Source organism: Geotrypetes seraphini, chromosome 10, assembly GCF_902459505.1.
Source record: "Geotrypetes seraphini chromosome 10, aGeoSer1.1, whole genome shotgun sequence".
In the NCBI taxonomy this organism is placed as follows: domain Eukaryota; kingdom Metazoa; phylum Chordata; class Amphibia; order Gymnophiona; family Dermophiidae; genus Geotrypetes; species Geotrypetes seraphini.
The window spans coordinates 59,711,016-59,738,120 of NC_047093.1; the positions used below are offsets into that span (position 1 = coordinate 59,711,016).

Sequence of the window (27,105 nt, forward strand, 5' to 3'; positions counted from 1 at the left end):
CTAAAACCCGTTTCGATTATCGGTACTTGGACAACTTATCTTTTAGATCGTCCAAGTACCGATTTAGGCGGGTTTTTAGACGTATTTATTTTTTTTGATTATGAGCCCCATAACCTCTACTTGTGCTTGTCCACTCCAATAGTAATTATTTAAAAGGGGGTAGGCGATGGGGGGTGGTGTGGAGAAAATCCAGATCTATTTATGATGCTTGTTGGATTTCTGCCTTTCAGCTACATATAGCACTCAGGGCTCCTTTTACCAAGCCGCAGTAGTGATTCCAAGCAGGGCAAATGCGAGAGAGCCCACAGGAACTGAACGGGCTTTGTTGCATTTGCCACGTGGGAACTGCCACTGTGGCTTTGTAGAAGGAGCCCTAAGTATTATAGCTGGCTCAGAAGCAAAAATGTCTAACTATGTTATACAGTATGTGCTCAAATGCTACATGGCAAATAGAGCTTATTATAATCATCAGCGCTAGATATCCACATCTTCATTTCATGTTTATGTTTATTAATATTTGATAAGCTGCTAGGATTTATCAGATAACAACAGTTTACAATACTAAAAACGAGCAAAATAAGAATGAATCGAAAATATGAAAGGAACTCCATAAAATATGACAGGAAAGACCTAAAAACATTCACAAAAGAAAACAGCACACACATCTATATGCCTAACCAAATATACCTACAGCATATGCTCTTCACTAATGCTAGTGCACAGCGATGTAGTGGGGGAGGGGGTGGACCGCGCCAGGTGCCGTCTTGGGGGGTGCCAGCATCTCTCCTCCTTTCCACCCATCCACCTCTTCAAAATCTTCGGCGGCAGTGAGCAGCATCGCCTAGCTGCTGCTTGTACTGGCCTCGGAGGGAGAGCGCATGACAGAGAAGAGGTATGGAGTGGTCAAGCACCTCCTTCCCTTACTATTCCCCCTTCCTCCTCCCTTTATTTATTTATTATTTATTTATATACCACTTATATCATAAGTGGTTTTACATTCAGGTACTTTTATCATATTTCCCTATCTGTTCCAGAGGGCTCAAACTCTATCTAGTGGACCTGGGGCAATGAGGGGATTAAGTAACTCGCCCAGGGTCACAAGGAGCAATGAGGGATTTGAACCCACAGCCTTAGGGTGCTGAGGCTATAGCTCAGACCCCCCCTCTGCCACACACTCCCCACAAAGGCCTGCTTAAAAAATAAGGTTTTAGTAGAATCCTAAACTTTTTAGCGTTTGGTTCGGCACAAATCATTTCTGGAAGACAGTTCCATGTTCTTGGGGCCAGCTCCCAAAAAATGCTTTCTCCCAAGTTGTTTCCCAGAGGGGATCTAGAAATTGGGGTGCTTCCCTTTTGAGATCTTGTAATGCTCTAACTCCCAAATTCTGTAAATGGTACCTGAAGTTGGGCACATACATACATCAGTGCGCATAGTTGATGTACGCACACAGCTTAATTGATTAATTGACCTAATCAGTGCTGCTAGTTGGCAGTTAGCTCCCCATAATTAGTTTGATGCTAATTGTGACTAATTAAAAGTCACACACAGAACTTGGAAAGCGCAATTCTGTAAAAAGTATGCACCAGTTGCAGTGTGTGAATTTCAAAAGGGTGCAAGGCCAGGGGGTGTTCGTCAAAGTTATGCGCATTGTTACATAACACGCCTGATGTACGCACAACGTAAGCGCAGACAGTGAGGCCTGCTTTTAGCTGGCCTAAATGCCTGCACCTAAGTTATGTGTTGCACACAGGTGCTAAGCAAGTTTCCATCAAAGGAATGAGGACCTTGTGGAATCAAGCTAAGTGCTGGTCTAATTAGCATCATTTTTTAAATGTGACATATATAGAATATATCCCTAAGAGGCTTGGTAGGGACAAATGGAATAGTAATTGAATTTAGGTAAGCCAGCTGTTATTCATAGTATGCTTTGTGTGCTATATCCATTTTTCTATAGGACAGATAGTTTAGATGCCACATGATTTCTGGTTTTGTTCTTTGCATGACGCATCAGACGTCTTATAATATTTGTGTAATAACATTAACAGAAGATGCTAGAATGTTGAGGACAAGAATGATTACCTTGTTTCTTTAGCAGTATTTCTTCCTCTTTTCCTCAATAAATAAGGTTTTGATGGGAAGCCCTAATATCTCAAGATGGGAGCAAAAGTAAATACTAACCTAGTAAACTAAGAAGAACAGTCTACACTAACCAAGAAAGCAGCAGAAAGACCCTTCCCATTATGTGGTGGGTAGGTAATGTAAACCATAGGGTTAACTGGCAATTCCAAGTACATTGATGCAATTCTAGAGTCTAGACCTGCTTCTCTTGTACTTTCCATCTTTGGCAGAAAGATGGTCTCAGTTTCTCCATGCTTTCCCACACGTCCCTCACAGAATTTGGTTGGTTTTTTTTGCCATGTAATCTTATTCCTATGAGCTCATTTGCCCTTGAGTTGTGCTAGTAGGTTTTCATTTATTTTCAGCACAGGTTGATTTTTCTTGATTAGTTCTCTGCTTACAGAGAATTAATGATTCGTCTGCCATGACTCTGGTTTGATGCTCTTGAAGATCATGGCTTACATTTAAGTCTTGGCTGATACATCTACGCATGAACTTATGTACATGACAGGCCCTTTGTTTTTATATTTCACTGCCATGAGGAAGGGAATTAGAACTGTTGAAAGTTGGTCACAATTACAAATAAATTAGATTAGTTCAATGAAAAGGTAACACCTACAGCTTCTTTGCTGGACTTTACAGTTATACAATCAAATGATCTGCTATAGAAAGTGCATTATTCATTCATTTTCTAGAGCTGAATTTTGGTGTTTTAGAAAGCTTCTGTTGGGTTTCTCAAAATTGTACTCTAGTGGGAAACATTTTGCCTTCAGCCATTATAAAAATGTGCTGAATGAATAAAGGTGTGTGTGGGGGGAGGGGGGTCATCAATGAAAGCCCTGAGTCAGCTGCTGGGAGAGTCTGCTCTGCTGCCCAGAAAAGTGATAGGTACTGGTGATCCCTACTGAGGGTCATTCCGTGGCAGGGGCCGCAAGGAGGGAGACTGTAAACATATCCTCCCCAGCAGGAGGAAGGTGGCAACTGGGGGAGCTGCTAAAAAAGGAGTGCCCTTTAGTTTATGAAAAATGACAGAAGTAAGGGACCCCTTATAGACTCACCAATTTATCGAGGCATGCACTTTCATGGACCAGAATCTGTTCCATCAGAGACTTGATTAACAGCAGACTAATATAGTTACCCCTTTGAAAGTCTTTCATTTACAGGCAAAGACGAGGTCAATTGAGAAGCAGCACATTTAATAAAAGTGTCAGTAATCAGCTATTGTAGGCTTGGGCTGTAATTAAAATACCAGAAGTTAGCTCTGAGGAACTCCTGCTGTAATGAGGTGGTCAGTGCTTAGCTTCATTCAAGCAATACATTTGAAAAGAGAGCAATTTGATAACTATGAGGTTACATTTAAGCATCTATTCTCTAGAGGAGAAATAGGAGCCTTTTTTCTTTCATAAAATACTAGCATATAATCTGTGATTTAAGTGTGAGCACCTACACCAGCCATATGCATGCAAACGCTACAGAACCACTCATAAATCTTTTCACCAACTCCTGAATACTCAAAACACTTCAACTGATCCTTCCCTCACCCAAAGGCGTATAATACAAGTGCATGTTTAATTCGCTCATCACCTATCTCGGTACAAAAACCTGGATCAACCTCCCAACAATCATTAAAACAGAGGCAAACTAGCCCAGATTTCAAAAGAAACTGAAGACCTTCCTTTTTGACGATATTTACACCATAGATAATTAACACTTCATGCTCATCCCTAGCAACCATCATTGTGCTTCAGATACCACAAGAACTATCTTCCCAACACAAAAAGCACAATCACACTCTATTTACAAGAAACTAACTCAACAGTAATGCAACCTTAACTGTATTTCTAATAACAAGCCAATGACTCTCTGCTGTCAATTGTATTACTGTACCTGCTGCAATTATCTCACAGTTTGCCTCTTACTTTGTAATTCTGAGCTGTAACTCCTCAAAATAATAAGACTCTCTAAACTTGTAAATCACCTTCAACCTATTGAACCTTAAGAACATAAGAATAGCCTTATTGGGTCAGACCAAAGGTCCATCAAGCCCGTTCTCACGGTGGCCAATCCAGGTCACTAGTACCTGGCCAAAACCAAAAGAGTAGCAACATTCCATTAACGCAGAGTAAACAAGATTCCGGAACCCCAAAAAGTAGCAACATTCCATGCAGAATCCCCAAAGAGTAGCAAGATTCTGGAACCCCCAAATACTAACAACATTCCATACTACCGATCCAGGGCAAGCAGTTACTTCCCCCATGTGTTTCTCAATAATAGACTATGGACTTTTCCTCCAGGAAATTGTCTAAACCCTACTTAAAACCAGCTACGCTATCTGCTCTTACCACAACCTCTGACAATGCATTCCAGAGCTTAACTATTCTCTGAGTGAAAAAATATTTCCTCCTATTGGTTTTAAAAATATTTCCCTGTAACTTCATCGAGTGCCCCCTAGTTTTTGTAATTTTTCACAGAGTGAAAATCGATCCACTTGTACCCATTCTACTCCACTCAGGATTTTGTAGACTTCAATCATATCTGCCCTCAGCCGTCTCTTTTCCAAGCTGAAGAGACCTAACCTTTTTAGTCTTTCCTCATATGAGAGGAGTTCCATGCACTATATCATCTTGGTCACTCTTCTTTGAACCTATTCTGGTGCCGCTATATCTTTCTTGAGATAAGTAGCCAGAATTGAATGCAATACTCCAGGTGAGGTTGCATCATGGAACTATACAGGGGCATTATAACATTCTTAGTCTTGTTAACCATCCCTTTTTAAATAATTCCTAGTATCCTGTTTGCTTTATTGGCCGCTGCCGCACATTGAGCAGAAGTTTTCATTGTATTGTCTATGATGACACTCAGATCCTTTTCTTGGGTACTAATCCCCAAGGTGGACCTAGCATCCAGTAACTGTGATTTGGGTTATTCTTCCCAATGTGAATCACTTTGCATTTGTCCACATTAAATTTCATCTGCCACTTGAACGCCCAGTCTTCCAATTTCCTAAGGTCCGCCTGCAATTTTTCACAATCCACATGCATTTTAACAACTTTGAACAGTTTAGTGTCTTTTGCAAATTTAATCACCTCACTCGTTGTTCCAATTTCCAGATCATTTATAAACAAGTTAATAGCATCGGTCCCAGAACAGATCCCTGTGGCATTTCACTGTTTACTCTCCTCCATTGAGAAAAATGACCATTTAACCCTACCCTCTGTTTTCTATCCAATAACCAATTCCTAATCCACAACTGAATTTGCCACCTATCCCATGACTTTAATTTTCTCAGGAGTCTACTTTCCTATCATACATTGCATTTCATCCCCCCACCATTTTCCTTTCTTTTCTCCTATTTCCAATACCCCTTATATTATACTCAATATGAGGTAAACCACTTTGATATTATATGTAATTGCTGTATATAAAAATAAATGGAACCTGAGCCAGAACTTATTTAGGGATAGAGCGATCCAGAAATTGAAGATTATATTAGATATAGCTGATATAATGGTTATGACTAAATGCTGGAGATAAGCGTTCAACTTAATCTATAATTACATGCATAAGGGGAGGTTCTACTCAGACTCCACCCATGTATATTCCTATCTGTCAAAGATACGCTATGCAAGATATGCATATATTTTCAGAATAGCACTTTAGCAGAGTCTCTGCCTTTATGTTTATTACATATCTTAAACAAAAAAAGCCACTTGCCAGTTTACATTAATGTTCAGACCTTTAGGTTGCATACTGTCCAGGCAAAAGATCCATTGCTGTTCTAATTGTAGTAGTTTTATTAAACTGTTTATTAAAACAATTTAATATACTGCCCTGTCTGGGTGCAGGTCACAGTGGTTTACATTTTAAAAAAATAGAACACCATTTAAATTTAAATTTAAATTGAATCAGGTTGGGCAGACTGGATGGACCATTCGGGTCTTTATCTGCCGTCATCTACTATGTTACTATGTTACCATTTGGAAAAGAAAGAGTACATGCCATTATGCTAATCATTTGAATGTATTCTGTAATTGCTGCTTAAGGCTAGTGCCTTATTTACAGAATTACCTTCATACCCCTGGATTCTATATATGGGCCAAATGTGGACATGCTTCCAAGGCGCACGTGCTATTTAATTGTTTAACTATCAATAATAATGGATGCTAACAACCAATTAGGATTTGTACGGACATTTTAGTTATTACATTTTCTATACTGTTCTTCCAGGTAAGCTTAGAGCGGTTTATATGAATTTATTCAGCTACTCAAGCATTGTTCCCTGTCTGTCCCAGTAGGCTCACAATCTATTTAACATACCTGGAGCAAGTATGACAAAGATGTCAAAACAAAGTTTACAAAGTGTGCTAAAACTCCGGCTGCATAGTATTCTGTAACACTCAGCACCTAAATCCCAAAAGGGGCGGAGCCATGGGAGGGGTAAGGGTGGGATGGGGTGTTCCAGACAGTTGCATAGAGCAGTGTTTTTGAACCGCTGTTCCGCGGCACACTAGTGTGCCGCGAGATGTTGCCTGGTGTGCCGCAGGGCCGCCGGGCCCGGAGCTGACAGGGGGCCCGAGGCAGGGGCGCCAGTAGCTCGCCAAGGCAAAGTGAGTCGATCACCCAGGACTCACTTTGTCTTGGCGATCTAATCTATCGAGCCGATAAGTCTTCTTCTCCCCGACGTCAATTCTACAGTCGGAGAGGAAGTTCGGGCCAGCCAATCGCTGCCTGGCTGGGCGGAACTTCCTCTCCGATTGCAGAATTGACGTCAGGGAGAGCATGCGTCGGCGTCGGCTTTGGGGCCTGTTATCCATTGGTGGGTCCTATTCCCCGATGGCAGCGGCAGTGGCAGTGGCTTGGGGAACGGCAGGGAGAAAGAAAGAAAGGGGGCAGGCAGGGAAACAGAAGGAAAGAAGAGAAACAGAAAAAAAGAAAGAAAGGTCAGGGAGAGAGGAAGAAAAAGTTGGGGGAGGGAATGAGGTGTGGAGGAGAGAAAGCATACAGGCTGATAGAAGGGAAGAAAGATTGGATGCACAGTCAGAAGAAGAAAGTGCAACCAGAAATCACCAGACAAGGTAGGAAAAATGATTTTATTTTAAATTTAGCAAAGTGGAGGCAGTATTACCACAGTTTTCAAAGGAATTTGCCCAAATAACTTAATAGTTAACTGGGTAAATTCCCAGAGATGAAAACTTCCCTTCACTTACTATGCACAGTTCTGAATTTATATCTGCTGTCTATATTTTACAATATGGTCACCTTTTACTAAACCGCAATAGTGGTTTTTAGCGCAGGGAGCCTATGAGCGTCAAGAGCAGCGCTGGACATTCAGCGCAGCTCCCTGCGCTAAAAACTGCTATTGTGGTTTAATAAAAAGGATGGAGGGTATATTTGTCTATTTTTGTATGCTATAAAAACCAAATACAGAGAGAGACTGAGAGCTGTTGACGAAGAGCTACGTGTGTGTCTTTCTTCGATTCCAGCCAGAATATCAGCTTTGTGTTTAGCCAAACAGGCCCAGGTTTCGCACTGAATAAAGTATTTTATAATTTTTATAATTTTTATTTCGTAATAAAGTAATTATAAAATACTTTCTTTGTGTTTATTTGATTCCTATTCAAGAGAATTACTTTATATATAGTCAATATAGGCAGAGAGTTAAATTTTTTAACATTTTCTAATGGTGGTGTGCCTCGTGATTTTTTTCATGAAACAAGTGTGCCTTTGCCCAAAAAAGGTTGAAAAACACTGGCATAGAGTATTAGAGAATAATAGGTCTCCATGTCCAACTTGGATGCCAGGATTTATACCAGGTCTGAGCATGCATAAACCTGGTGACAAGAGTTGGGTGCAGGAATTGGTGCTAAGCATCACTCGATAAAGGGCCCATTTTTGAGCCAAAAATTGAGATAAAAGACTGTGGGCTCCTTTTACAAAGGTGTGCTAGCGGTTTTAGCGTGCAATTTGCACGCGCGCAAGCCGCTACCGCCTCTTTTTAAGCAGGCAGTAGTTTTTTGGCTAGCAAACGTTCTAGTGCGCACTAATCTTATGCGTGCGCTAAAAACCTTTGTAAAAGGAGCCCTGTGTATGATTTCAAGAAAGCCTGGGATAGTCGTGGGATCTCTTAAGCAGGGGTGGGGAACTCCGGTCCTCGAGAGCCGTATTCCAGTCGGGTTTTCAGGAGTTCCCAATGAATATGCATTGAAAGCAGTGCATGCAAATAGATCTCATGCATATTCATTGGGGAAATCCTGAAAACCCGACTGGAATACGGCTCTCGAGGACTGGAGTTCCCTACCCCTGTCTTAGAGAGAGGAAGAGATAATGGTTACTGCAGATAGGCTAACTCAGGGGTGTCCAATGTCGGTCCTCGAGGGCCGCAATCCAGTCGGGTTTTCAGGATTTCCCCAATGAATATGCATGAGATCTATTAGCATACAATGAAAGCAGTGCATGCAAATAGACCTCATGTATATTCATTGGGGAAATCCTGAAAATCCGACTGGACTGCGGCCCTCGAGGACCGACATTGGACACCGCTGGGCTAACTGGATGGGCCATTTGGCCTTTATCTGCCATCATGTATCTATGTTAATTTTATGTTTATTATGTATGTTTTGTGTAAACCAATTAGGTTTAAGCGGGTTAGAAATCAAATAAATAAATATGTTTCTATAATATTTGAAATTTGGTCAAATAAAAACAAGTAAACATTGGAAGTTTATGTGCTGCCTGTTTGCAGCCTGTTAACTGTTTGGATTTTTTTATGATTTTTATATTGTTCTATATATAAAACAGCCAAGAATCCGTTAGGACCCCTGAGAAAGACTAGTTTTGCTGAAATACGGCCTGTGTCGGGTCTCTTGAAATTTTATACACCATTTGGCTTGTTTTTTGTTTGGGGGTCACTTGCAACTGAATATATTCTTTGTGGATTGCTTTTATGTTATTTGGATGCTTATTAAACTACAAACTTTTGTTGGTTCTCTGCTTCATTTATCTTGTGGAACCCTTTGGTGCCATTTGCATTTTGTTGTTTTGGGTTTTTTTTTTCAGAAATAAGGGAAACAAATTTAAAACACATTTCTTGATTAGCTTTTGGGAGCTAACAGTCCCTTCCTCAGGTCACAACAGAATTAGCTGAGGAAGGGGATATCAGCATCTAAAATCTAATCAAGAAATGGGTTGTCAATCCAATAAGACATTAGCACCTTTTATATATTACATATATAACACAGCAACCAAACCATTTTCTTCTTTAATAACAAAATTTATATACCTTTTTAGAAATTGTAGCTGAGGGCTTTCTTATCCCCAGAAGCTAATTCTAGCATTGCACTGAGCTCTAACCGCTGGGACTACAGGAGAGTTATTCTCTTCATTGAATTTCTACTGTGCAAATATAGTTTTGTCAACTTCCACAAATTTCTGGACGAAACATGGGTTAAAAGAGGCAAGCATAATCCAGTTTAAAAACAAAGTTGACATTGCATATGATCTTTGAACTTTGTAAGTTGTGATAACCTAGTGCAGGGGTAGGCAATTCCGGTCCTCAAGAGCTAGAGCCAGGTATGAGATGGATTTGCATGCACTGCCTCCTTGAGATGCAAATATTTCTCAAGCATATTTATTGTTGATATCCTGAAAACCTGACCTGGCTCCGGCTCTCGAGGACTGGAATTGCCTACCCCTGAGTCCTAGTGGAACAATCAAAGAAACAGTTTTAGTATTTAAGTCAGGGGTGTCCAATGTCGGTCCTCGAGGGCCGCAGTCCAGTCGGGTTTTCAAGATTTCCCCAATGAATATTCATGAGATCTATTTGCATGCACTGCTTTCATTGTATGCTAATAGATCTCATGCATATTCATTGGGGAAATCCTGAAAACCCGACTGGATTGCGGCCCTCGAGGACCGACATTGGACACCCCTGATTTAAGTGCTCAGACCACACAAATTTGATGTTTAAGAGAGTCAGCTGTGGAGGTGCTTGTTCACAGGGTCAACCTCTTGCATAGTCCTGAGTATCTGTACACTGTAATTCGCTGTCTGTGCAGCTAATCTTTACTGTGAACCGCCTAGAAGTCGCAAGATTATGGCGGTATAGAAAAAATAAAGTTATTATTATTATTATTAGCACACAATTGTTCTGACTTCATGAAGGATCTTTGTTGGTAGACTCTGGTTGTTATATTGTTCTTTCCTGTTCTTACTCATTATTCTCTCTCTCTCTTCGCAGCTGAACCCGCAGATCTCTTGAAGGTATTAGATTTTCACAATTTACCTGATGGTATAACAAAAACAACGGGACTTTGTGCAAACAGAAAATCTTCGAAAGGACCCGATGTTGCATATAGGGTATCAAAAAATGCTCAGCTTAGTGCCCCAACGAAGCAGCTGTACCCTGGTAAGAAAATCTACCTTTTTATGACCCACATTAGCCATGATTATACACAAACATTTGTATCATCATCACTTCAGCTACGTCACATGGTTTCAGTACTAAAGGAGTGTTTCAACCTGGCTGACTCATACAAGTTGCAATATTCCCCATTGGTGTGTAGCACTGAGATATAGTGCTATTCCTTCCCAAAAAATGAGAATTTTCCCTTTAATTTTAAGTTTAGTGCATGCCAAGAGGACAGCTGTTTCGATCCCTGGCATTGGTTCAGGTCCTAGTGGGGTTACAGGACAGCTGGATATACATCCTACTGCCAAAAGAGAGCTCCAGTGTTTTAGGAAAATAATAACTTTATACTTCGGTTTTTTCTGTGAGTGGATACAGTGCTGGCTGTAAGTTCTCTGCATGGCAGGAAGAATTTTCCAGTGGTGGGTTAAGGAGAGAATGCCAATCCAGTCCAATCCAAAATACATATCCCAGTAGTACGGTCTGCACAGCTGAGAGGAGTCCATTTATTGCGAGCATGGCCTCTTCCATTTGGACAAAATGCACCATTTTTTTTCCTTAGTTTCTCCAGAAAAGATGTCAGTTTCACATAATAGCTTTCAGATGTTGGCAGTCTCCAAGTGAGAAAATAATTGGAAAGGTAGTATTTCTTTTCTGCTAAATAAGCTATTTCATTTGGTGTAGATTTCCCCTAGTGTAAAGTCTCAGACTGCTGGTGGTAGTGGGGGTGAGGGGTGGAGTGACAGAGCAGAGCAAAACATGGCCATTTGCTGTAAGTGAATAAAATGTGCTTTTGATGATCCTGACTAATCTTGGATGCATCTTGTGTCTCATGGCTTTCCCTGGGGTACATATGTCTGTGTGTTGCTGTGTGCAAAGTACAGAACAAAACTTTCCTAATTCACTGGAGGCATCCATCTCATAGCCAGTGTGTGCTCAGCTGCACATCATGAAACCTGAGCCATACACATAGCAATGCCTCCGTTAAAAAGCAGTTTCTACTGTGTAATGGGATCATTTCAGAATGGGATCCTTTAATCTCCAGAAGAAGGATGGAGACATTTCTTTCAACAGGTATGAGACTAGTGGTGCATGTAGAAAGTGACTTGCATCTTTAGAAAGGCTCCATCCTTCCTATTTAGATGCAATTAAAACAGACTCTGAAAGCCAAAAATTGTTTAAAAAAATTCTAATTTAGGAATGCTTAGTATAGTTAAATAGGTTTTAGCTGGTGGAACATTCCTTTCTACCTTCTACCTTCCAAAAAAGTTAGTAAAAGTTGGACATGAAGACTGAAAACAGTTTGAGGCCCATCTCTGAACAAAACAATAAAAAACAACAATAAAAACTGAATAGAACAATAAAAAAAACATGCCTGTCTCTCAAATTCTGAACTGCCTTATGGGATATCTCAGGAGCATTCTAGGCTCTACCTTTTTCATTGGACAATTGTATTAAATTAATTCATTGGCATGACATGCCCACACTTTATTTTCTACCAGTCAACTGTTAAATGAAATCTCCAGCATATCACAATCGGTGCTAGCAATCTGATGCAAGCTGAAAGATCATAGCCTGCAGTCTTGTATGACTCTTTTCAATTCCCTGACAAGTTAATGTTTTATGCCTGTTGGTCACAGTTAGAGTATCTTTCCATCTTGAATGATTTTATTTAAAGTCTGCTCCTTTAAGGTATTTTCCTTTGTGAACAGACTAGAAATCTGGTATTTTTGCTCCCCTTTATCTGTGAATATGTGATTTTCTGTATGGATTCAACTAATTCTGACTCAGCCTAACCACACTAGTACATTTGGGGTCTTACCTCTTTCTGTGTCAGGATAAGCTCTCAGTTCCCTACTAGGTTCTCATCTTTGCCAATCCATTATTATTATTATTAATATATATATATTTTTTTTTTGGTGGTGGGGGGGGGGTGTAACATAAGAACATAAGAATAGCTATACTGGGTCAGACCAATGGTCCATCTAACCCAGTATCCTGTTTTCACAGTGGCCAATCCAAGTCACAAGTACCTGGCAAAAACCCAAATTGTAGCAACATTTTAGCTACCAATCTCAGGACAAGGAATGGCCTCCCCCATGTCTGTCTCAATAGCAAACTAAGCAGTGGTGTAACAAGGGTGAGAGGCACCCGGGATGATGGAGCCCTTCCCCACCCTCTTCTTCACTCCCCACCCATCCTCTCTTTCCCCACCCCCTCCTACTACACCCTTGTGTCCCTTCCCTTCCCCGTACCTTTTGAACATTCGCAGTGCAAGCAGCAGCCCCAACCTGCTGCTCGGCCCAGCATTGGCTCTTCCTCTGACGTCACTTCCTAGGAGCAGTTCCAGGAAGTGATGTTAGAAGAAGAGCTGACGCTGGTGTGAGCAGCAGGTTGGGGGTGGAAGGCTCATGCCACAAACTTTACAAAGGTTCGGGAGAAGGGAAGCGGCATGCATGCACAGTAGTGGAGAGCGGGGAAGGAGGAGGACAGAGAGGAGGATGGGTGCTGATACCCCCACTAAGAGGGTGAATGGGGTGGACCACGCCCCCTTACTCCGCCACTGAGACCAAAGTAACTGACTGCTGTCATTTTTCTCTTCAGCCTCCACCCGCTTCAGTTCCCACATAACATAAGTTTCACTGCCATAAGCCTGCAACGTTCTGATTTACTCAGGTAGCGAGTACTGCAGGAATGCGTGTTTCCCATTTACAGCAGACACCAGTTTTTGCATGATGCGTGTCATGTTTCCAAAGCCAAAATGCCAAGCAAGTGGTTTGAGGTGGCTAGTTTTTCCCCCCTTATTCATCTTTTTTCACCCATGATGCTTCCTGTCCTGTATAACCAAAGCTTTTTATCCCAAGTATGAAAGTCCTTGGGTGAATCCCTTGCAGCTGGTTTCATATTTAAAAGATCAAACATCTGGAGGAGGCAGGGAGAAAGCTGTTCTTCAAAGAATCTATCCACATAACCAAAATTTGGTTTTTATTATGTTATTTGGTTTTATATTCTGTCCTCCCAGGAGAGCTCAGAACGGGTTACAAGTTTACACACATAACAAAGCATGGTAAAATATAACATGGCAAACGCGGCATGGTGTGACACAGCATGGCGAGCATTGCACATCAAAACATGGGATGGCAGCTTAGCTTGCATACTATAGAAATGATTAGTAGTAAATAGTTAACTAGAGAATTGCACAAGTCTACTGAAACAAGCATGGGGAGTTAATTCTATTGAGACTGACCACTGGAGTTAATGGACAGCAATGAAGGAACCTCAGAGGTCTGCAGGGCTCAAAGCACAACAGCTCTGAACTGAGTTGCTCTTGGAGTCAGATATGAAAGGATAAACAGAGCCAGCATGATCTGCCTCACCAGAAACTGGAGTAGTTTATCTTCAGGCCCCAACATGTAGAATTTTTTTTCCAGCCATTCTCATGAATGTTTTTGTATTCTGAGAAAAAGGAGATGAAAAAGAAAAGAATTATGTGGATAATTCTGCATCTGAATGTTGGTGGATTTTCAGTCACAGACTCCTTATATCATTTATGGTTGAAAATCCTATGTTTTGTGGATAATCTGGCTGTATGCCCCGCTATCTCTGTGTCTAACGGGAGGGAAAGCTTAGAGAATCAAGCTATAAGGGCTGTCTGAGTGGCTTTGAGTACTGCATATGCACTATTATGTCCAATTTTATCGAATCCTGGGGGGGTAAGATTGGTCTGTGTTATTTTTTGTATGTTACTTTTGTAATGCCACCTAGGAATAGGCGGTTAATAAATTTTTAAAATAAATAAATAAATACATACCAGCATATGTGCCAGCAGGGTGCCTAAGTACTATTCTGTGATGTCACACATGAGTGAAGTAGCTTGTAAATGCAACAGAATGTATACATGGGTGGAACATGGGCAGGACTCACAGGCTATGATCTTTCATCTTGCATCAGATTGCTAGCACAGATGCGGTATGCTGGAGATTTCATTTAACGGTTGACAGGTAGAAAATAAAGTGTTGGCATGTAAACTTATGGAAACGTTGATCAAAAACAGACTGGACATGATTCTGGATGACGAAGGACTAAAGGATCCCCACCAGCATGGCTTTATGAAGGGAAGATCTTGTCAATCCAATCTGATAAACTTCTTTGACTGGGTAACAAAGAAACTGGATAGGGGAGAGTCCCTGGACATCGTGTATTTAGACTTCAGTAAGGCTTTTGATAGTGGCCCACACCAGAGGTTATTGAACAAGATGAATGTGATGGGCCTAGGAGAAACACTGACTGCATGGGTAGAAGACTGGCTTAGTGGTAGACTTCAAAGGGTAATGGTAAACGGTATTCCCTCAAAAACGTCGGAAATGACTAGTGAAGTACCAAAGGGCTCGGTCTTGGGCCAGATACTATTCAATATCTTTGTAAGGGACCTGCCTCAGGGACTTTGAGGTAAAATTACATTATTCGCCGATGACGCTAAACTATGCAACATTGTGGGCAGCGCAGCAGAACCTGATAGCACAACCATGCCCAGCACTATGGAGCAGGACCTACTTTTACTAGAACAATGGTCCAGTACTTGGCAACTAAATTTTAATGCCAAAAAATGTAAGGTAATGCACCTTGGTAGCAGAAATCCATGCAGAACATACACCCTGAATGGTGAAAACCTAACTAGAACTGTAGCAGAACGGGACTTGGGAGTAATCATCTGGGAAGATATGAAAGCTGCTAATCAGGTGGAGAAAGCTTCAGCAAAAGCTAGACAAATACTGGGCTGCATCAGAAGGAGCTTTATCAGCCGAAAGCCTGAAGTTATACTGCTGTTGTACAAATCCATGGTGAGACTTCACCTGGAGTACTGTGTTCAGTTTTGGAGGCTACATTATCAGAAGGATGTGAAGAGAATGGAGTCTCAGGACTAAAAAATCTCCCATATGAAGAACGTTTGAGCAGGCTGTGCTTATATTCTCTCGAAGAGCGCAGAGAAAGGGGGGATATGATAGAAACATTCAAATACATCACGGGCCACATTGATGTGGAGGAAGAAATCTTTTGTCTTACGGGTCCTACGGCGACAAGAGGGCATCCGCTAAAACTCGGGGGTGGGGGGGGAGGGGAAGAGAGTTCATGGTGACACCAGGAAATATTTCTTCACCGAAAGGGTAATTGATCGATGGAATGGTCTTCCACGTCAGGTAGTCGAGGCCAGTACCACGCTCGACTTCAAGGGACGATGGGACAGACAGGTGGGGTTGCTCCAGAGGAATGCTTAAAAGATGGATTCTCGAAGGAGGGAGAGTTCTTGAGTGGGCAGACTTGTTGGGCCATTGACCCTTTTCTGCCGACATACTCTAGGTTTCTATGTCATGCCAATGAATTAATTTAATGCAATTGTCCAATGAAAAAGGTAGAGCCTAGGATGCTCCTGAGATATCCCATAAGGCAGTGCAGAATTTGAGAGGCAGGCAAAATTTGAATATCACAAATGGAACAGTTTTTATTGTTCTGTTCAGAGGTGGGCCTCAAAGTGTTTTCAGCCCTCATGTCCAGCTTTTACTATCTTTTTGGAAGGTAGAAGGTGGAAAGGAATGTTCCACCAACTAAAACCTATTTAACTATACTAGCATTCCTAAATTAGAATTTTTATATATAACTTATATAATACTGTGAGTTATTTATTTAAAAACTTTCTTACCCACCTATTCCTAGACGGTTTACAAAATACAATCATAAAATGCAGGCACATACAAGAATTTTGTACAAGTACACAATAGAGACATCAGTTTTTTCAGAATCAGTTATCTGACATTGCCACCCACATATCAGTGGAAATATTCTGCATGAACCTGAAATAAGCAATCATTTAAAGGTGTTTTTTAAATACCTTCTTAATTTTTTGAAAATCCAAGAGGGCTCTTAATGGTCCAGTTAAATTGTCCTATAAGGTCACTCCTGCTAGAGAGAAAGCAGATGTTCATATGCTTTCGAAAAATCCATCAATGACAATCATATCGTCCCCATCAGATCATCAAGGTTCTGAGCTGTCGATAAAGTGTCATCGCCTGTGCATGCAGTAGTGTAGTAAGGGGAGGGGGCGAGGGGGGCATCTGCCCCAGGCGCCATGTTGGCGCCTCTCCTCTCCTCCCCCGCCTCATCCCATTCCTTCCCTCCACACGCGCGCACCCCTTCCCTTCCCCCATACCTCTAGCTGAAGTTGTTCGTGGCGATCAACAGCGTGCTCTTCATGACCCCGTTGGCTCTCCCGCTGATGTCACCGACCGGGTCACGAGGAGCATGTTGACCACTGAGAGCAACAACTTCAACTAGAGGTATAGTGAAAGGGATGGGAGGGGCTTGCGCACGGCAGGCGTGGTCGGGGAAGGAGCAGGGGGAGCGCGTGTAGCAGGCGGGGAAGGAGTGGGGGGGGGGCAGAGATGAGGGCTTGGGAGCGGTGCCACCACCCCGGGCGCCTCTCATCTTCGCTACATCACTGTATGCATGTCCCTACTGCACAGGACAATGGCTGATACCAGATACCAGAGTTGCCCAAAGACCCTTTTTGCAATGACATTAAGCTAGTCCTAGTATTTGAAATGACTCTGCAACGCATCAAGGGGTTAGCGGGTCTCCAGCTCTCATTTTAATTCAGCATTAAAGTAAGACTGCCAACTGGATTCAGATTCACAGGATAGGGTTGATCCGGTCCTGAGTTTACCTCATTGCATTCTCTAAGAAAAACAAAACTACAAGTCGCAGCATGCACTCGGGTAAATGCAGGACTTGATGAACCCTATCCTGAAAATCTTGTTTCAGTTGGCAACCTTACACTAAAGCTACCAAAATGCTGATTGGGGATGAGGAGGGAAGAAGAGGTTTCAAAATGAATAGAAAAGGCCAAACATCTTATAAAAACTGAGGCACTCTTTGGGTGTTTTTGATGATCTGGGAGGCCATGGAAAACTTTTTTTTAACACAAGGTATGGGCTGAATTGAAACCTATGGAAATCCCAGATCTTTATAAATGGAAGTGACTCAAACTGATTCAGGCTGCTTCTTATCTTATATTTAGACAGAAAGTGTAATGAAAATCTCTATAATATAGTTTTGACAGTCTTAATTAACTAGTAAATGGCTTCTGCCGTACATATTTTTAGAATTGGGTTGTTGCTGATTTTGCATTGTTGCCCCCTATTGGTAGCACCAAGAACTTCTTTCAAACATGGTATTTGCACAATGAAGAAGAAAAAATTATCTGTGATCTCTGCTGCATTTGCTGTTAAGCATTTAACAATTTAGGTTGAAAATTATTAAGCTATTGGAAAGCAGCAGGGCGAGGAATAGCCAGAAATCCCCATGGCAATCCCATCATCCTGAAACACACAAAATACCTTCATGCAACAATTAAAAAAAGAAAAGAAATAAAAGCGTTTTTTGCAGAAATATGTTGCCTAGAGATGTATTGCCCAAACAGCAACTTTTGAGAAGGATTGTGTTTTGAGCTTCACCTGATTCCTTTTGGTCCCCTTCTCCGATCATCAGTTGCCCACGCAGTGTCCTGTTCCACTGCACAATGTTTAATAAATCCCTGGGCCAAATGATGCTTGCTCTGCTGATGTTGCGCCTATACAGAGCCTGGTTCTCCATTGTGGCATTCCTTTCTTCTCAGTAGAATCCTTGTCATGCTAAAGGTATTAAGTGAAAAGCAAAAGCTTGACTTTCAAGGACTGTCTGGTCTAAGGCATAATGTGATGGATGTCTAGCCACAGCAGCAGTAATTTAAAAGCATGACACGCTCATTAGGGGGTAACCAGACAGATCGATGTTTTATGTAGCTAATGTGCTGTACATTGCTGATTTTGTTTTAGAGGACTAAATACTACTAGCACTGGGAAATGATTTCCAAAAACTTAACCATTCTGTCCCCCTTTTAAGGGCAGTTCTCATGCTTAATCCACACTTGTAACCATTAGCCCTCTTTTTGTCAGGTCCTTCTGTCCTCTTTGTCTCATCCACTAAGCTCTCAGGGGCAGGGAACCCTCCTGCTTTAACTGTACACTAGCCCAAGCCCCCCATTCCATAAATTGAAATCAAAATTGCACTTGCAAAACTGGGTGCACGCCCAATTTGTGTGTGCCAATGTAATTGAATAATGAGCCAATTAGTTCCAATAATTGGGTGCTAACAATATTGTCAGCAATTGACAACAACTTGAATTTATGTGCACATCTTACTAGGTAGTGTTCTACATATAAAGATGCACATACAGATTTTATAGCGGGCATTGGAAGAAGGGGCGTGGCCATTAGAGGAACATGGGCAGGTCACTTCAGATGCACACAATACTACATTGTAGATTAGGGAGATCCATGCCATTTATAGAACAGAGCTTAGCGCTCATTTTTTTCAGTGCCCAAATTCAGGCCATTTCTAGAATTTCATCCTATCTATCGTACCTATGTGCAGCTCTTATTCTTCTGCATAGCCCTGCATTCTGCATGTACTATAATTAGCATGTGAAAGCAATTAGATAGCTGTGATAATTTTGGACTGCTTTATCTTAACAATGCTGTTGTGAGCACAATGTTACCATTCTTCAGAAATCCTGCAGCCGAAAACAGTCTTTATGCCATGTATTTGGTTTTAAAGGCAGAAACTTGCCATACTCAATTATACATTTAATAACAGTTGCTAACCATCATAAATACAGTAAACATGACAGATTAAGATTTCGGAGCATTTTAACCTGGCAGCGCCCGCAGACTCATCCATGCTTCTTATTTTTAATAAGCGTTTTGCTATTTCCTGTTTCTTTAAGTTGCTTTTTCCCTGTCTGGAATTCATTACTGTCTTCTGCTTAGAGCATATATTTAAAAAGGCACCAGCTGCTACTGTTTTTCTTTCTTTCTTTTTTTTTTTTTTTGCCATTCTCCCTGAAGCCATAATTCCAAATCCCACGGCGAGGTTCTATCCCACCTCCACTAGCTCCAGATTCCATAACGGACTCCCTATCAAAACATAAGCACACATCTGGGTCAGATTGCTTTTGGCTGCATGCAAGTCTGCACTCCCACTTGTGGGATCTGTTCCCCCTTCTGCCCTGAGCAATCTGTTGTTCAGGATATCCACAATGAATATTCTTAAGGTCCATTTGTATGCACATATACATCATGCATATTCAGTATGGATGTACTGAAAACCAGATGGGTTGGGGCAGCTGGGTGGAGGGTCACAACTTGAGCGTTCTCAAACATTTAAATCCTTGAAGGTCCAAAGTCTTCCTTGCAGCCCTCTTCATGCTATCGACATGTTGAATCGTGCCATGGTGCTGCTAATTTTTGCAGTCATTATTAGCAGAAGTGGTTTATTCTTTTGCTGTGCCCCAATTCCCAGAAGGAAGCAAAGCATCATCGTGCAGTGAATGGAAATGTATGCTCCCCTTTAAAAAAAGGTAAATAGCATGTAAAAATTAACACAATGCATTTTAAAATATCCCTAGTTGTCTTCCCATTTAATTGAGAGCAGCTTGGAGAACAGGGAACACTTTGGATTGGGTGCAATTGCAGTTTTGTCTCTCCTGACTGAGATCTCATGGTAGGGTAATAGTTGATTGAGGTCGTTAACCCCATTTCCTTCTGCAACTGAGCTCTAGGTACAAGGATAAATTGTTCTGAAGGTTTATCTTTCATTGTCACCTTATAGAGTGTTGGGGGAGGGGGGGTGAACAAGCTGTATGCATTTGGCTAACTTTATTGGAAGTCTTATGCATTACTTATTTCTCTTTAGATCTTTTTTTCAATTCATTATTCATTTTAAAACTGTCAAGTGTAACAAATTACAATCAAATACACTTTAATATCACTTATTAATCTAGCAAAGATTATACATGACACATTTCCTCCCTCCCCCATTATAATAATATCTTAATTCAAGATGTCATTAAAATAAACCCTCCCTTCCCCCTTATACTTTAATAAACAAAAGATGAAAAATAAATTATTAATTATAATCAATCCATACAATATTTTGTTAATATTTTCTCTTTAGATCTGATGTCAGCTTTCTAAAGTAACTAGTGTTATCAGCATAAGATCAGCATGAAGGATCGTAGGGGGGGCAGCCCATCCCAGTCACCATCTTCCTTGGGGCGCTGGCAACCTTCTTCCTCTCTGTTCCCCCTTCCCACTCCTTCCCCTGCCACGCGCGCACCCGTTCCCTTCGCCCGTACCTTTTTTAACTCCAGCATGAGCAGCCACCGACTTACGGCCGGCGTGAGCTTCACACTGTCTCTGACATCACTTCTGGGACCCGCGCTTAGGAAGTCACATCAGAGAGAGCGCTGATGCTGACGCAGGCAGTAAGTTGGTGGCTGCTGGTGCCAGAGTTAAAAAGGTATGGGGGAAGGGCCGTGTGCACGCAGAAGGGAGGTGGGGAAGAGGGCAAGGAGGGGTGGCATCACCTCAGGTGCTGCTCACCCTCGCTTTGCCACTGTGTAATAATAATAATAATAATTTATTTCTTGTATACCGCTATACCAGAAGTTCGAAGTGGTTCACAACAAAAAATACATACAATCAATATCTAAAATGCAGAATAGATAGTCAATATCTAAATACAATAAAAACAGTCAATAAAATATTACCTCTGGTAAAATTGATGAAAGTTGAGACAATAAAGAAGTTAAGATGTGGAAAAATTAATAAGAATTTGTGATAGATTAGGCAATGGTGAAACTAAGAGGAAAACATGTCATACAAGTGTGTTTTTAGTGATTTTCTAAAATCAAAATAAGAAGTAGCCTCTATTATTAATTTTCCAAGCCATATATTCAGTTTGGCGGCCTAGAATGATAGAATTCTATCAAAAAACTTCTTGTATTGGCATGACTTAAAAGAAGGGTAATGGAATAGGTTTATTCTGCGAGTACTTTTATTAGAACTATTGAAAGAAAACTGAGAGGCAAGGTAATCAGGTAGCATCCCAAAAACTGCTTTGTAACTGATGCAAGAAAATTTGAATAGAACTCTAGACTCCACTAGCAACCAATGAAGTTTTTGATAGTAAGGGGTAACGTGCTCCCATTTTTTTAAACCATAGATGAGGTGAACTGTGGTGTTCTGGATAAGTCTTAGTTTTTTGAGTGTTTTTTTTATAAGCCCCTAAATATATAATATTACAATAATCCAAAATGCTCAAAATGGATGTTTGTACCAGTAGACGAAAAGAAGGTTCATCAAAAAATTTCTTAATGGTACGAAGTTTTCATAAGACAGAAATACATTTCTTGAGCAGTAAATCTGTATGTTTTTTTCAGGGCCAATTTTAGGGCCTCCCCCCATTCTTCTGAAGGCTTCCTCCAAAAGCAGCCAGAACTCTCTTTTACCAAGCTTGGCAGACAGCAGAAACGTCGTTGAGCCACCAAAACCAACACCCTACATATGCTTAGTTGTCAGTGGCTCAAGGATGATGCCACAGACTGCAGAGCCTGGTAGAACAGATTTCTGATTACCTTTGGAGGAGGTTCAAAGCTGGTGATACTTGGGGATCCTCACCAGCTACAGCAAGGGTCAGGGTCGGCAGTAGACATACTAGGACCAAGGTTAGAAAATAAAGGAGGTGCCCCCTGGATCACTTCTCCTCCCTGCCTCATCTCTGATCTCTCAACTTGCCATTACATTCACTGCAGCATACCCTCACCAAATATAGAACAAAGGGATCACAAATTAGAAATAAAAATAGGTAGACAAAAATTGAACTGGGAATCCCAAGAAGTTAAACAGCATGTATTGCAACAGTGGAGAAATAAAAAGAGACATTCACTTCCTTTTCTAGTGAACACAGTACAAAGACATTTGCTTGTACATTTAACAAAGCTAACATATTTCAGGTAATAAATTAAAAATAAAATGTTGTCTAGAGATTTTGTTTTTCCATCATGTTGGTTCCAATTTCTCTTTTCTGCTTTCCTATCTCTCTTCTGCTAATTCTCCCTTAAGTAAGTGGCTGCTGTCCATTTGTCTTTTCTCCTCTCTCCTGTCTTGTTCCATTCCCTCACTACAACTGTCTCTGACATATTGGTCTTTCCTCTCATTTTTTTTCTATACTATCTCTCTGTTCACTCAAATTTTACTCTTTCTCATCCTTCTTCTTTATACTTTTCAGCTACCTAACAAATTCTATCACCTATTCATATCTATTAGTTCTCCCATTCCTTTTTATTTTTAACCTACTTCTACCCCTTGTAATCACTATTCTCCTCTCATTCCTTGCTCCTCTCTGTTCCTTTCACTCCCCCCCCCAGCATCTTCCTGTCCCTTCCCTCTTTCCTCTTGCCCCCTTCCCCCATGGTCCAGGATTTCTTCCTCTCTCTTCCCTCCCTCCCATTGTCCAGCATTTCTTTCAATCTCTTCTGCCCATGGATTTCCAAAATTTCCATCTTTTTCCCCTTTCCTTCCTGAGCATCTCCTATTGTCCACCATCTCTCTCTCTCTCTCTGTCCTGTCCACTGCCTTATCCAAAACCTCTCCCTCTCTCTTCCCTTCTCCCTTGCACTCTAGGTCCAACATCTTTCCTTCTCCTCCCCCATGAAGCATCTCTTCATCGTCCCTTTCACTGCCATGCCTACCATTTCTACCTGTGTTTCCACTTTCCCCACCCCTCCTGCAGCATCGCTCCCTCTCTTATCCCTCCTTATTTCCAATAATTTCTTCCTACCACCTATTGTGCAGTTTTCACTTAGCACCCCTGGTCTAGATCCACGCCACCCCACAGCTCACCAGCTTCTCCAAAGGCTCAGGCCCACCTACCAATGGTGCCTACCTGACAGCTGGCACGGGGTTGGGGTGGGTGGGGGAGGAAGAAGTCCACAATCTTGCATCTCCCTCTCCCTTCCCGCCCTCTCCCATAGCAAGCTTTTTCCTTGGCAGCCCTCCCCAATTCCATGGCAAGAGAAGGCAGCCATAGCTGCATATTGGGCAGCTTCCTCCACTTTGCCATCCTGACTCAGTTTTAAAATCTAGAATTGTTCATGAACTCTCTACCAGGCTCATTTGTGTCAGGACCCAAAACAAAACAAAAAAAGTTAGTGGGCAGAAGTCACAGGTGCAAATTTTAGGATAGGCCCCATTTTTTGTGCAAATTCATTTGAAACTAATATTAGACTGCATGCTTTTTCCCCTCAGCATCTCCGTTCCCTGAAGAATTCTCCATTTTAACCACTGTAAAACCAAAAAAAGGAAGTCAGTCCTTTCTGGTCTCCATTTATAATGAGCAAGGGATCCAACAGATTGGTGTGGAGATGGGGAGGTCCCCTGTATTCCTGTATGAAGACCACACGGGCAAACCTGGACCTGAGGACTACCCTCTCTTTAGGGGAATTAACCTGTCTGACGGCAAGTAAGTACAACTGTTTAAAAGGATACTCCACTTTTGAAAATGAACTTACAGAGAACCTTGGATTCAGAGGGACAGAGTGAAGACTAAAAACTGAAGTCCTACTTATCTAATGATTCTGCATATAAAGGGCAATGTTACAACTGAATGCCCACAATTTAAATGCCAGTTGTGTGTCTAAATGTCCAGAATGCTAGCGAGTAAGTGGCAAGCAGCGCCACAAAGCACTGCTCTGTAAAAGTGTGTGCATGTGGCAGAGGGTGCAAATGCTAAGGAGCATTCACATGGGTGGAGCTGCCACTCGTGCCTGCAACGTACAGAATACCGCAAGTTACTTGTGTCTTTGCCACATTCACAGGATTGCACTTACGCCAGGTCTATTGCTCATGTAACTGCGGGCTTGTAAATGTGTGGTGGGCTGATACCAGGCCATATTAACATAGAAACATAGAAACATAGAAGATGACGGCAGAAAAGGGCTACAGCCCATCAAGTCTGCCCACTCTGCTTACTCACCCCCTGTCTATGCCCTAATGACCCAATTTCCTTATCTTGACCCTCGTAGGGTCGTATTTGCATTCTGTAATGGAATCTAGACACCCAAATGCCATTAGAGATGAAAAATCATGCAACATCGAGGCATCTACAAGGGGTTCCCCAGTTATCGAAATGCCGTCTTACTGCACATGTACAAGTTGAAAAAATAATTAGCTGACTTTCTAAAAATAAGCACATGTGCTTCAAAGCTCCAGCCAGCAAAGCAGTGCATGTTGCAGTATTATGCAACCATGCTTCTGTAACTGTCAGGACACCATTGGGAACCTACTCTGTGGTAATTTGTGAATGATGCAAGAGTCAGCTTTATCAACAAGCAACAGTAGGGTGGACAGCAACTCAATAGGCATTAAAGTTGTTTCCAAAAACATTATTATAACATAGGTTTTTCAGTATTGGGAACCTACTATGTGATAAGAGTTAGCCGTTTCACATCTGTTGTCCTTCTCGCTTTCAGATGGCATAGAATAGCAATCAGCGTTCAGAAGAAAAGTGTGACTTTAATTCTGGATTGTACTAAGAAGATAATTAGGCCTTTGGAGAGAAGTGAGCACCCTATCATTGACACCAATGGCATCATTGTATTTGGGACCAGAATATTGGATGAGGAAGTATTTGAGGTATGTGCACGTGTCACCTAAAATTTCATGGTTGAAAGCTCAGCATTTGCTTTTTATTTATTTATTTTGTAGACTTCAAGAATACGTACTCTGTTGAGTTCTTTGAGTAGTGACTTGTAGATTTGGACATGTGTATGGAGATCTAACCAGATCTACTATGAATTTGTCTTTGCTATTAGACATTTAGGGACCTAAGGTGTTTGTACTGCGGAGATACAGCAGAGGTCACTGTGTTCTATTGTCTCTCTCTATTTGTCAAACTGCCTGCGTACAGACTATTTGAGCAGTCATTGGTTGGTTATTGAAGAGAAGGAGGATTCCGTAGAAGACTAAAGGAATTACTTTGCAATTTCTCACATGCTTTGAACATTGCCTTGTTAGAGAGCTTTTAATGGTTAGTACCTATCTTCCTTCTTTTTCTCTCTCAGCACCGTGCCCTGAATTCCATAAAAAGTGCTAAAAATTGCACATGAAAACTTGAGCTTGTGCCCAGTTTGTGAATGCAATTTAATTGAATAACAAGCCAATTAGCACCAATAATTGCAATCTTAATAAACAATTATTGGTGCTAATTAAATTTAGGCGTGGGATCTGTGCCTAAATTTTACGCATTAGTCAGAAAAGGGGGTGCAGAAATGGTAGGGTCTTGAGTAAATTGAGACGCTTCTTGGATTTACGTGCATAATTATAGAATAAGGGGACTCCATGTCTAATTTAGGCATGAGGAGTTTCACCACATTTCAGTTGGTATAAATAGCTGCTCCTAAAGTTTGCGCTATTCTATAAACCACCCCTAAGTTTAAACACCATTCATAGAATAACGCTGGTTTTTTTCATTGCCAGGTTTTTTTGAGGTATCATATATAGAATTTAGTCCCATATGGCATTCTCAGAGCATGAGGCCTTGGGAATATGGAATCAGGAAAGGAAGGTAAAGTTTCTGATATTCAAAGCAAGTTAATGAGTTGGTTTAACTTCTGTCAAACTTCTGTCAATTAAATAGTGACAGTGGTGTAGCTACGGGTATGGAGAATGGAGGTCCACCCAACAGCAGCACACTATGATCAGTGATAGAAACTGTATCCTTGCACAGCTTTTGTATTTCTGGGTTTGCAAGATGGCTGGATTTCTAAAGTCTGTCCACGTAGGGTTGTCTTCATACCAACTAGATATGATACCTGTAAGGCAATATAGAAAATCCATTTCATATCAGCTGCAGTAAGTGTTGTGCTATTTGTATTCAGAGGAAGATTCTCAGAACTCAACAGTAAAATCTGGTGAGTCAATGTAGTGGCCGTAGTGGGAGTGATTCTCAACATAATAGCAAGCAACTTATAGGCATGTTATTTGTGGGGAGAATCGCAGGAAGGAACTGTGCCTAGCATTTGCTCAGAAGAGTAATCGTTAAGTATAACTCCATCCCTCCTGTTGGCCTTCTTCTTCAAGATACGGGGAGGTGCAGGGGACCCCAACATTATGAGGGAGTGAGCATCGCTCCAATCATCTTTCAGTTTAAAGTGTGGGGTGTGTTGATGGGGCAGGGGACCTCCGATGGCAGGAGGAACTGGACATCCTTCCTGCCATCCTTCAATTTAAAGTGCAAGGGGGTATTGGGGGACCCTGGCAGTGGGAGGGAGTAGGCATCTCTCTTGCAGTTGGAGAGGTAGTAGATCCCCGGTGCTGCGGCTGCCGTGGTAGTGGTGGGAAGGACTGGACATCCTTCCTGCCATCCTTCAATTTAAAGTGCAGGGGGTTGATGTGGAACCCCAGTGGCAGAAGGAAGTAGGTATCCCTCTTTCTGTCCTTCAATTTAAAAGTGTCGAGCGGGATCAGGTGTCTTTATGGGTTTTTTTTATTTGTGGGGGAGGGGGGTCTTAGTTGTCAAGCCTTACTTTCCTGTCTGACCAGAAAGTACTGGCACTGACCAGAAAGTAAGGCTATGACAGCTCAGACCCTGCCAGAAAATTTTGTCTGTAAATATAGCTCAACGAGGTTACAGAATTAACCGTCAATGAT

At 41.6% G+C, this 27,105-nt stretch overlaps 1 protein-coding gene across 3 annotated transcripts in view; it reads left to right on the forward strand.

The window, feature by feature from the left end:
* The window catches only part of COL5A1 (collagen type V alpha 1 chain), a 430,660-nt gene that overhangs the window by 97,366 nt on the left and 306,189 nt on the right, over positions 1 to 27,105 (forward strand). For all 3 annotated transcript variants that reach the window (XM_033962082.1, XM_033962081.1, XM_033962083.1), the window contains exons 2-4: positions 10,355 to 10,522; positions 23,704 to 23,917; positions 24,927 to 25,089. In XM_033962082.1, the coding sequence (XP_033817973.1) occupies positions 10,355 to 10,522; positions 23,704 to 23,917; positions 24,927 to 25,089 (545 nt within the window). The remainder of the gene's footprint in view (positions 1 to 10,354; positions 10,523 to 23,703; positions 23,918 to 24,926; positions 25,090 to 27,105) is intronic.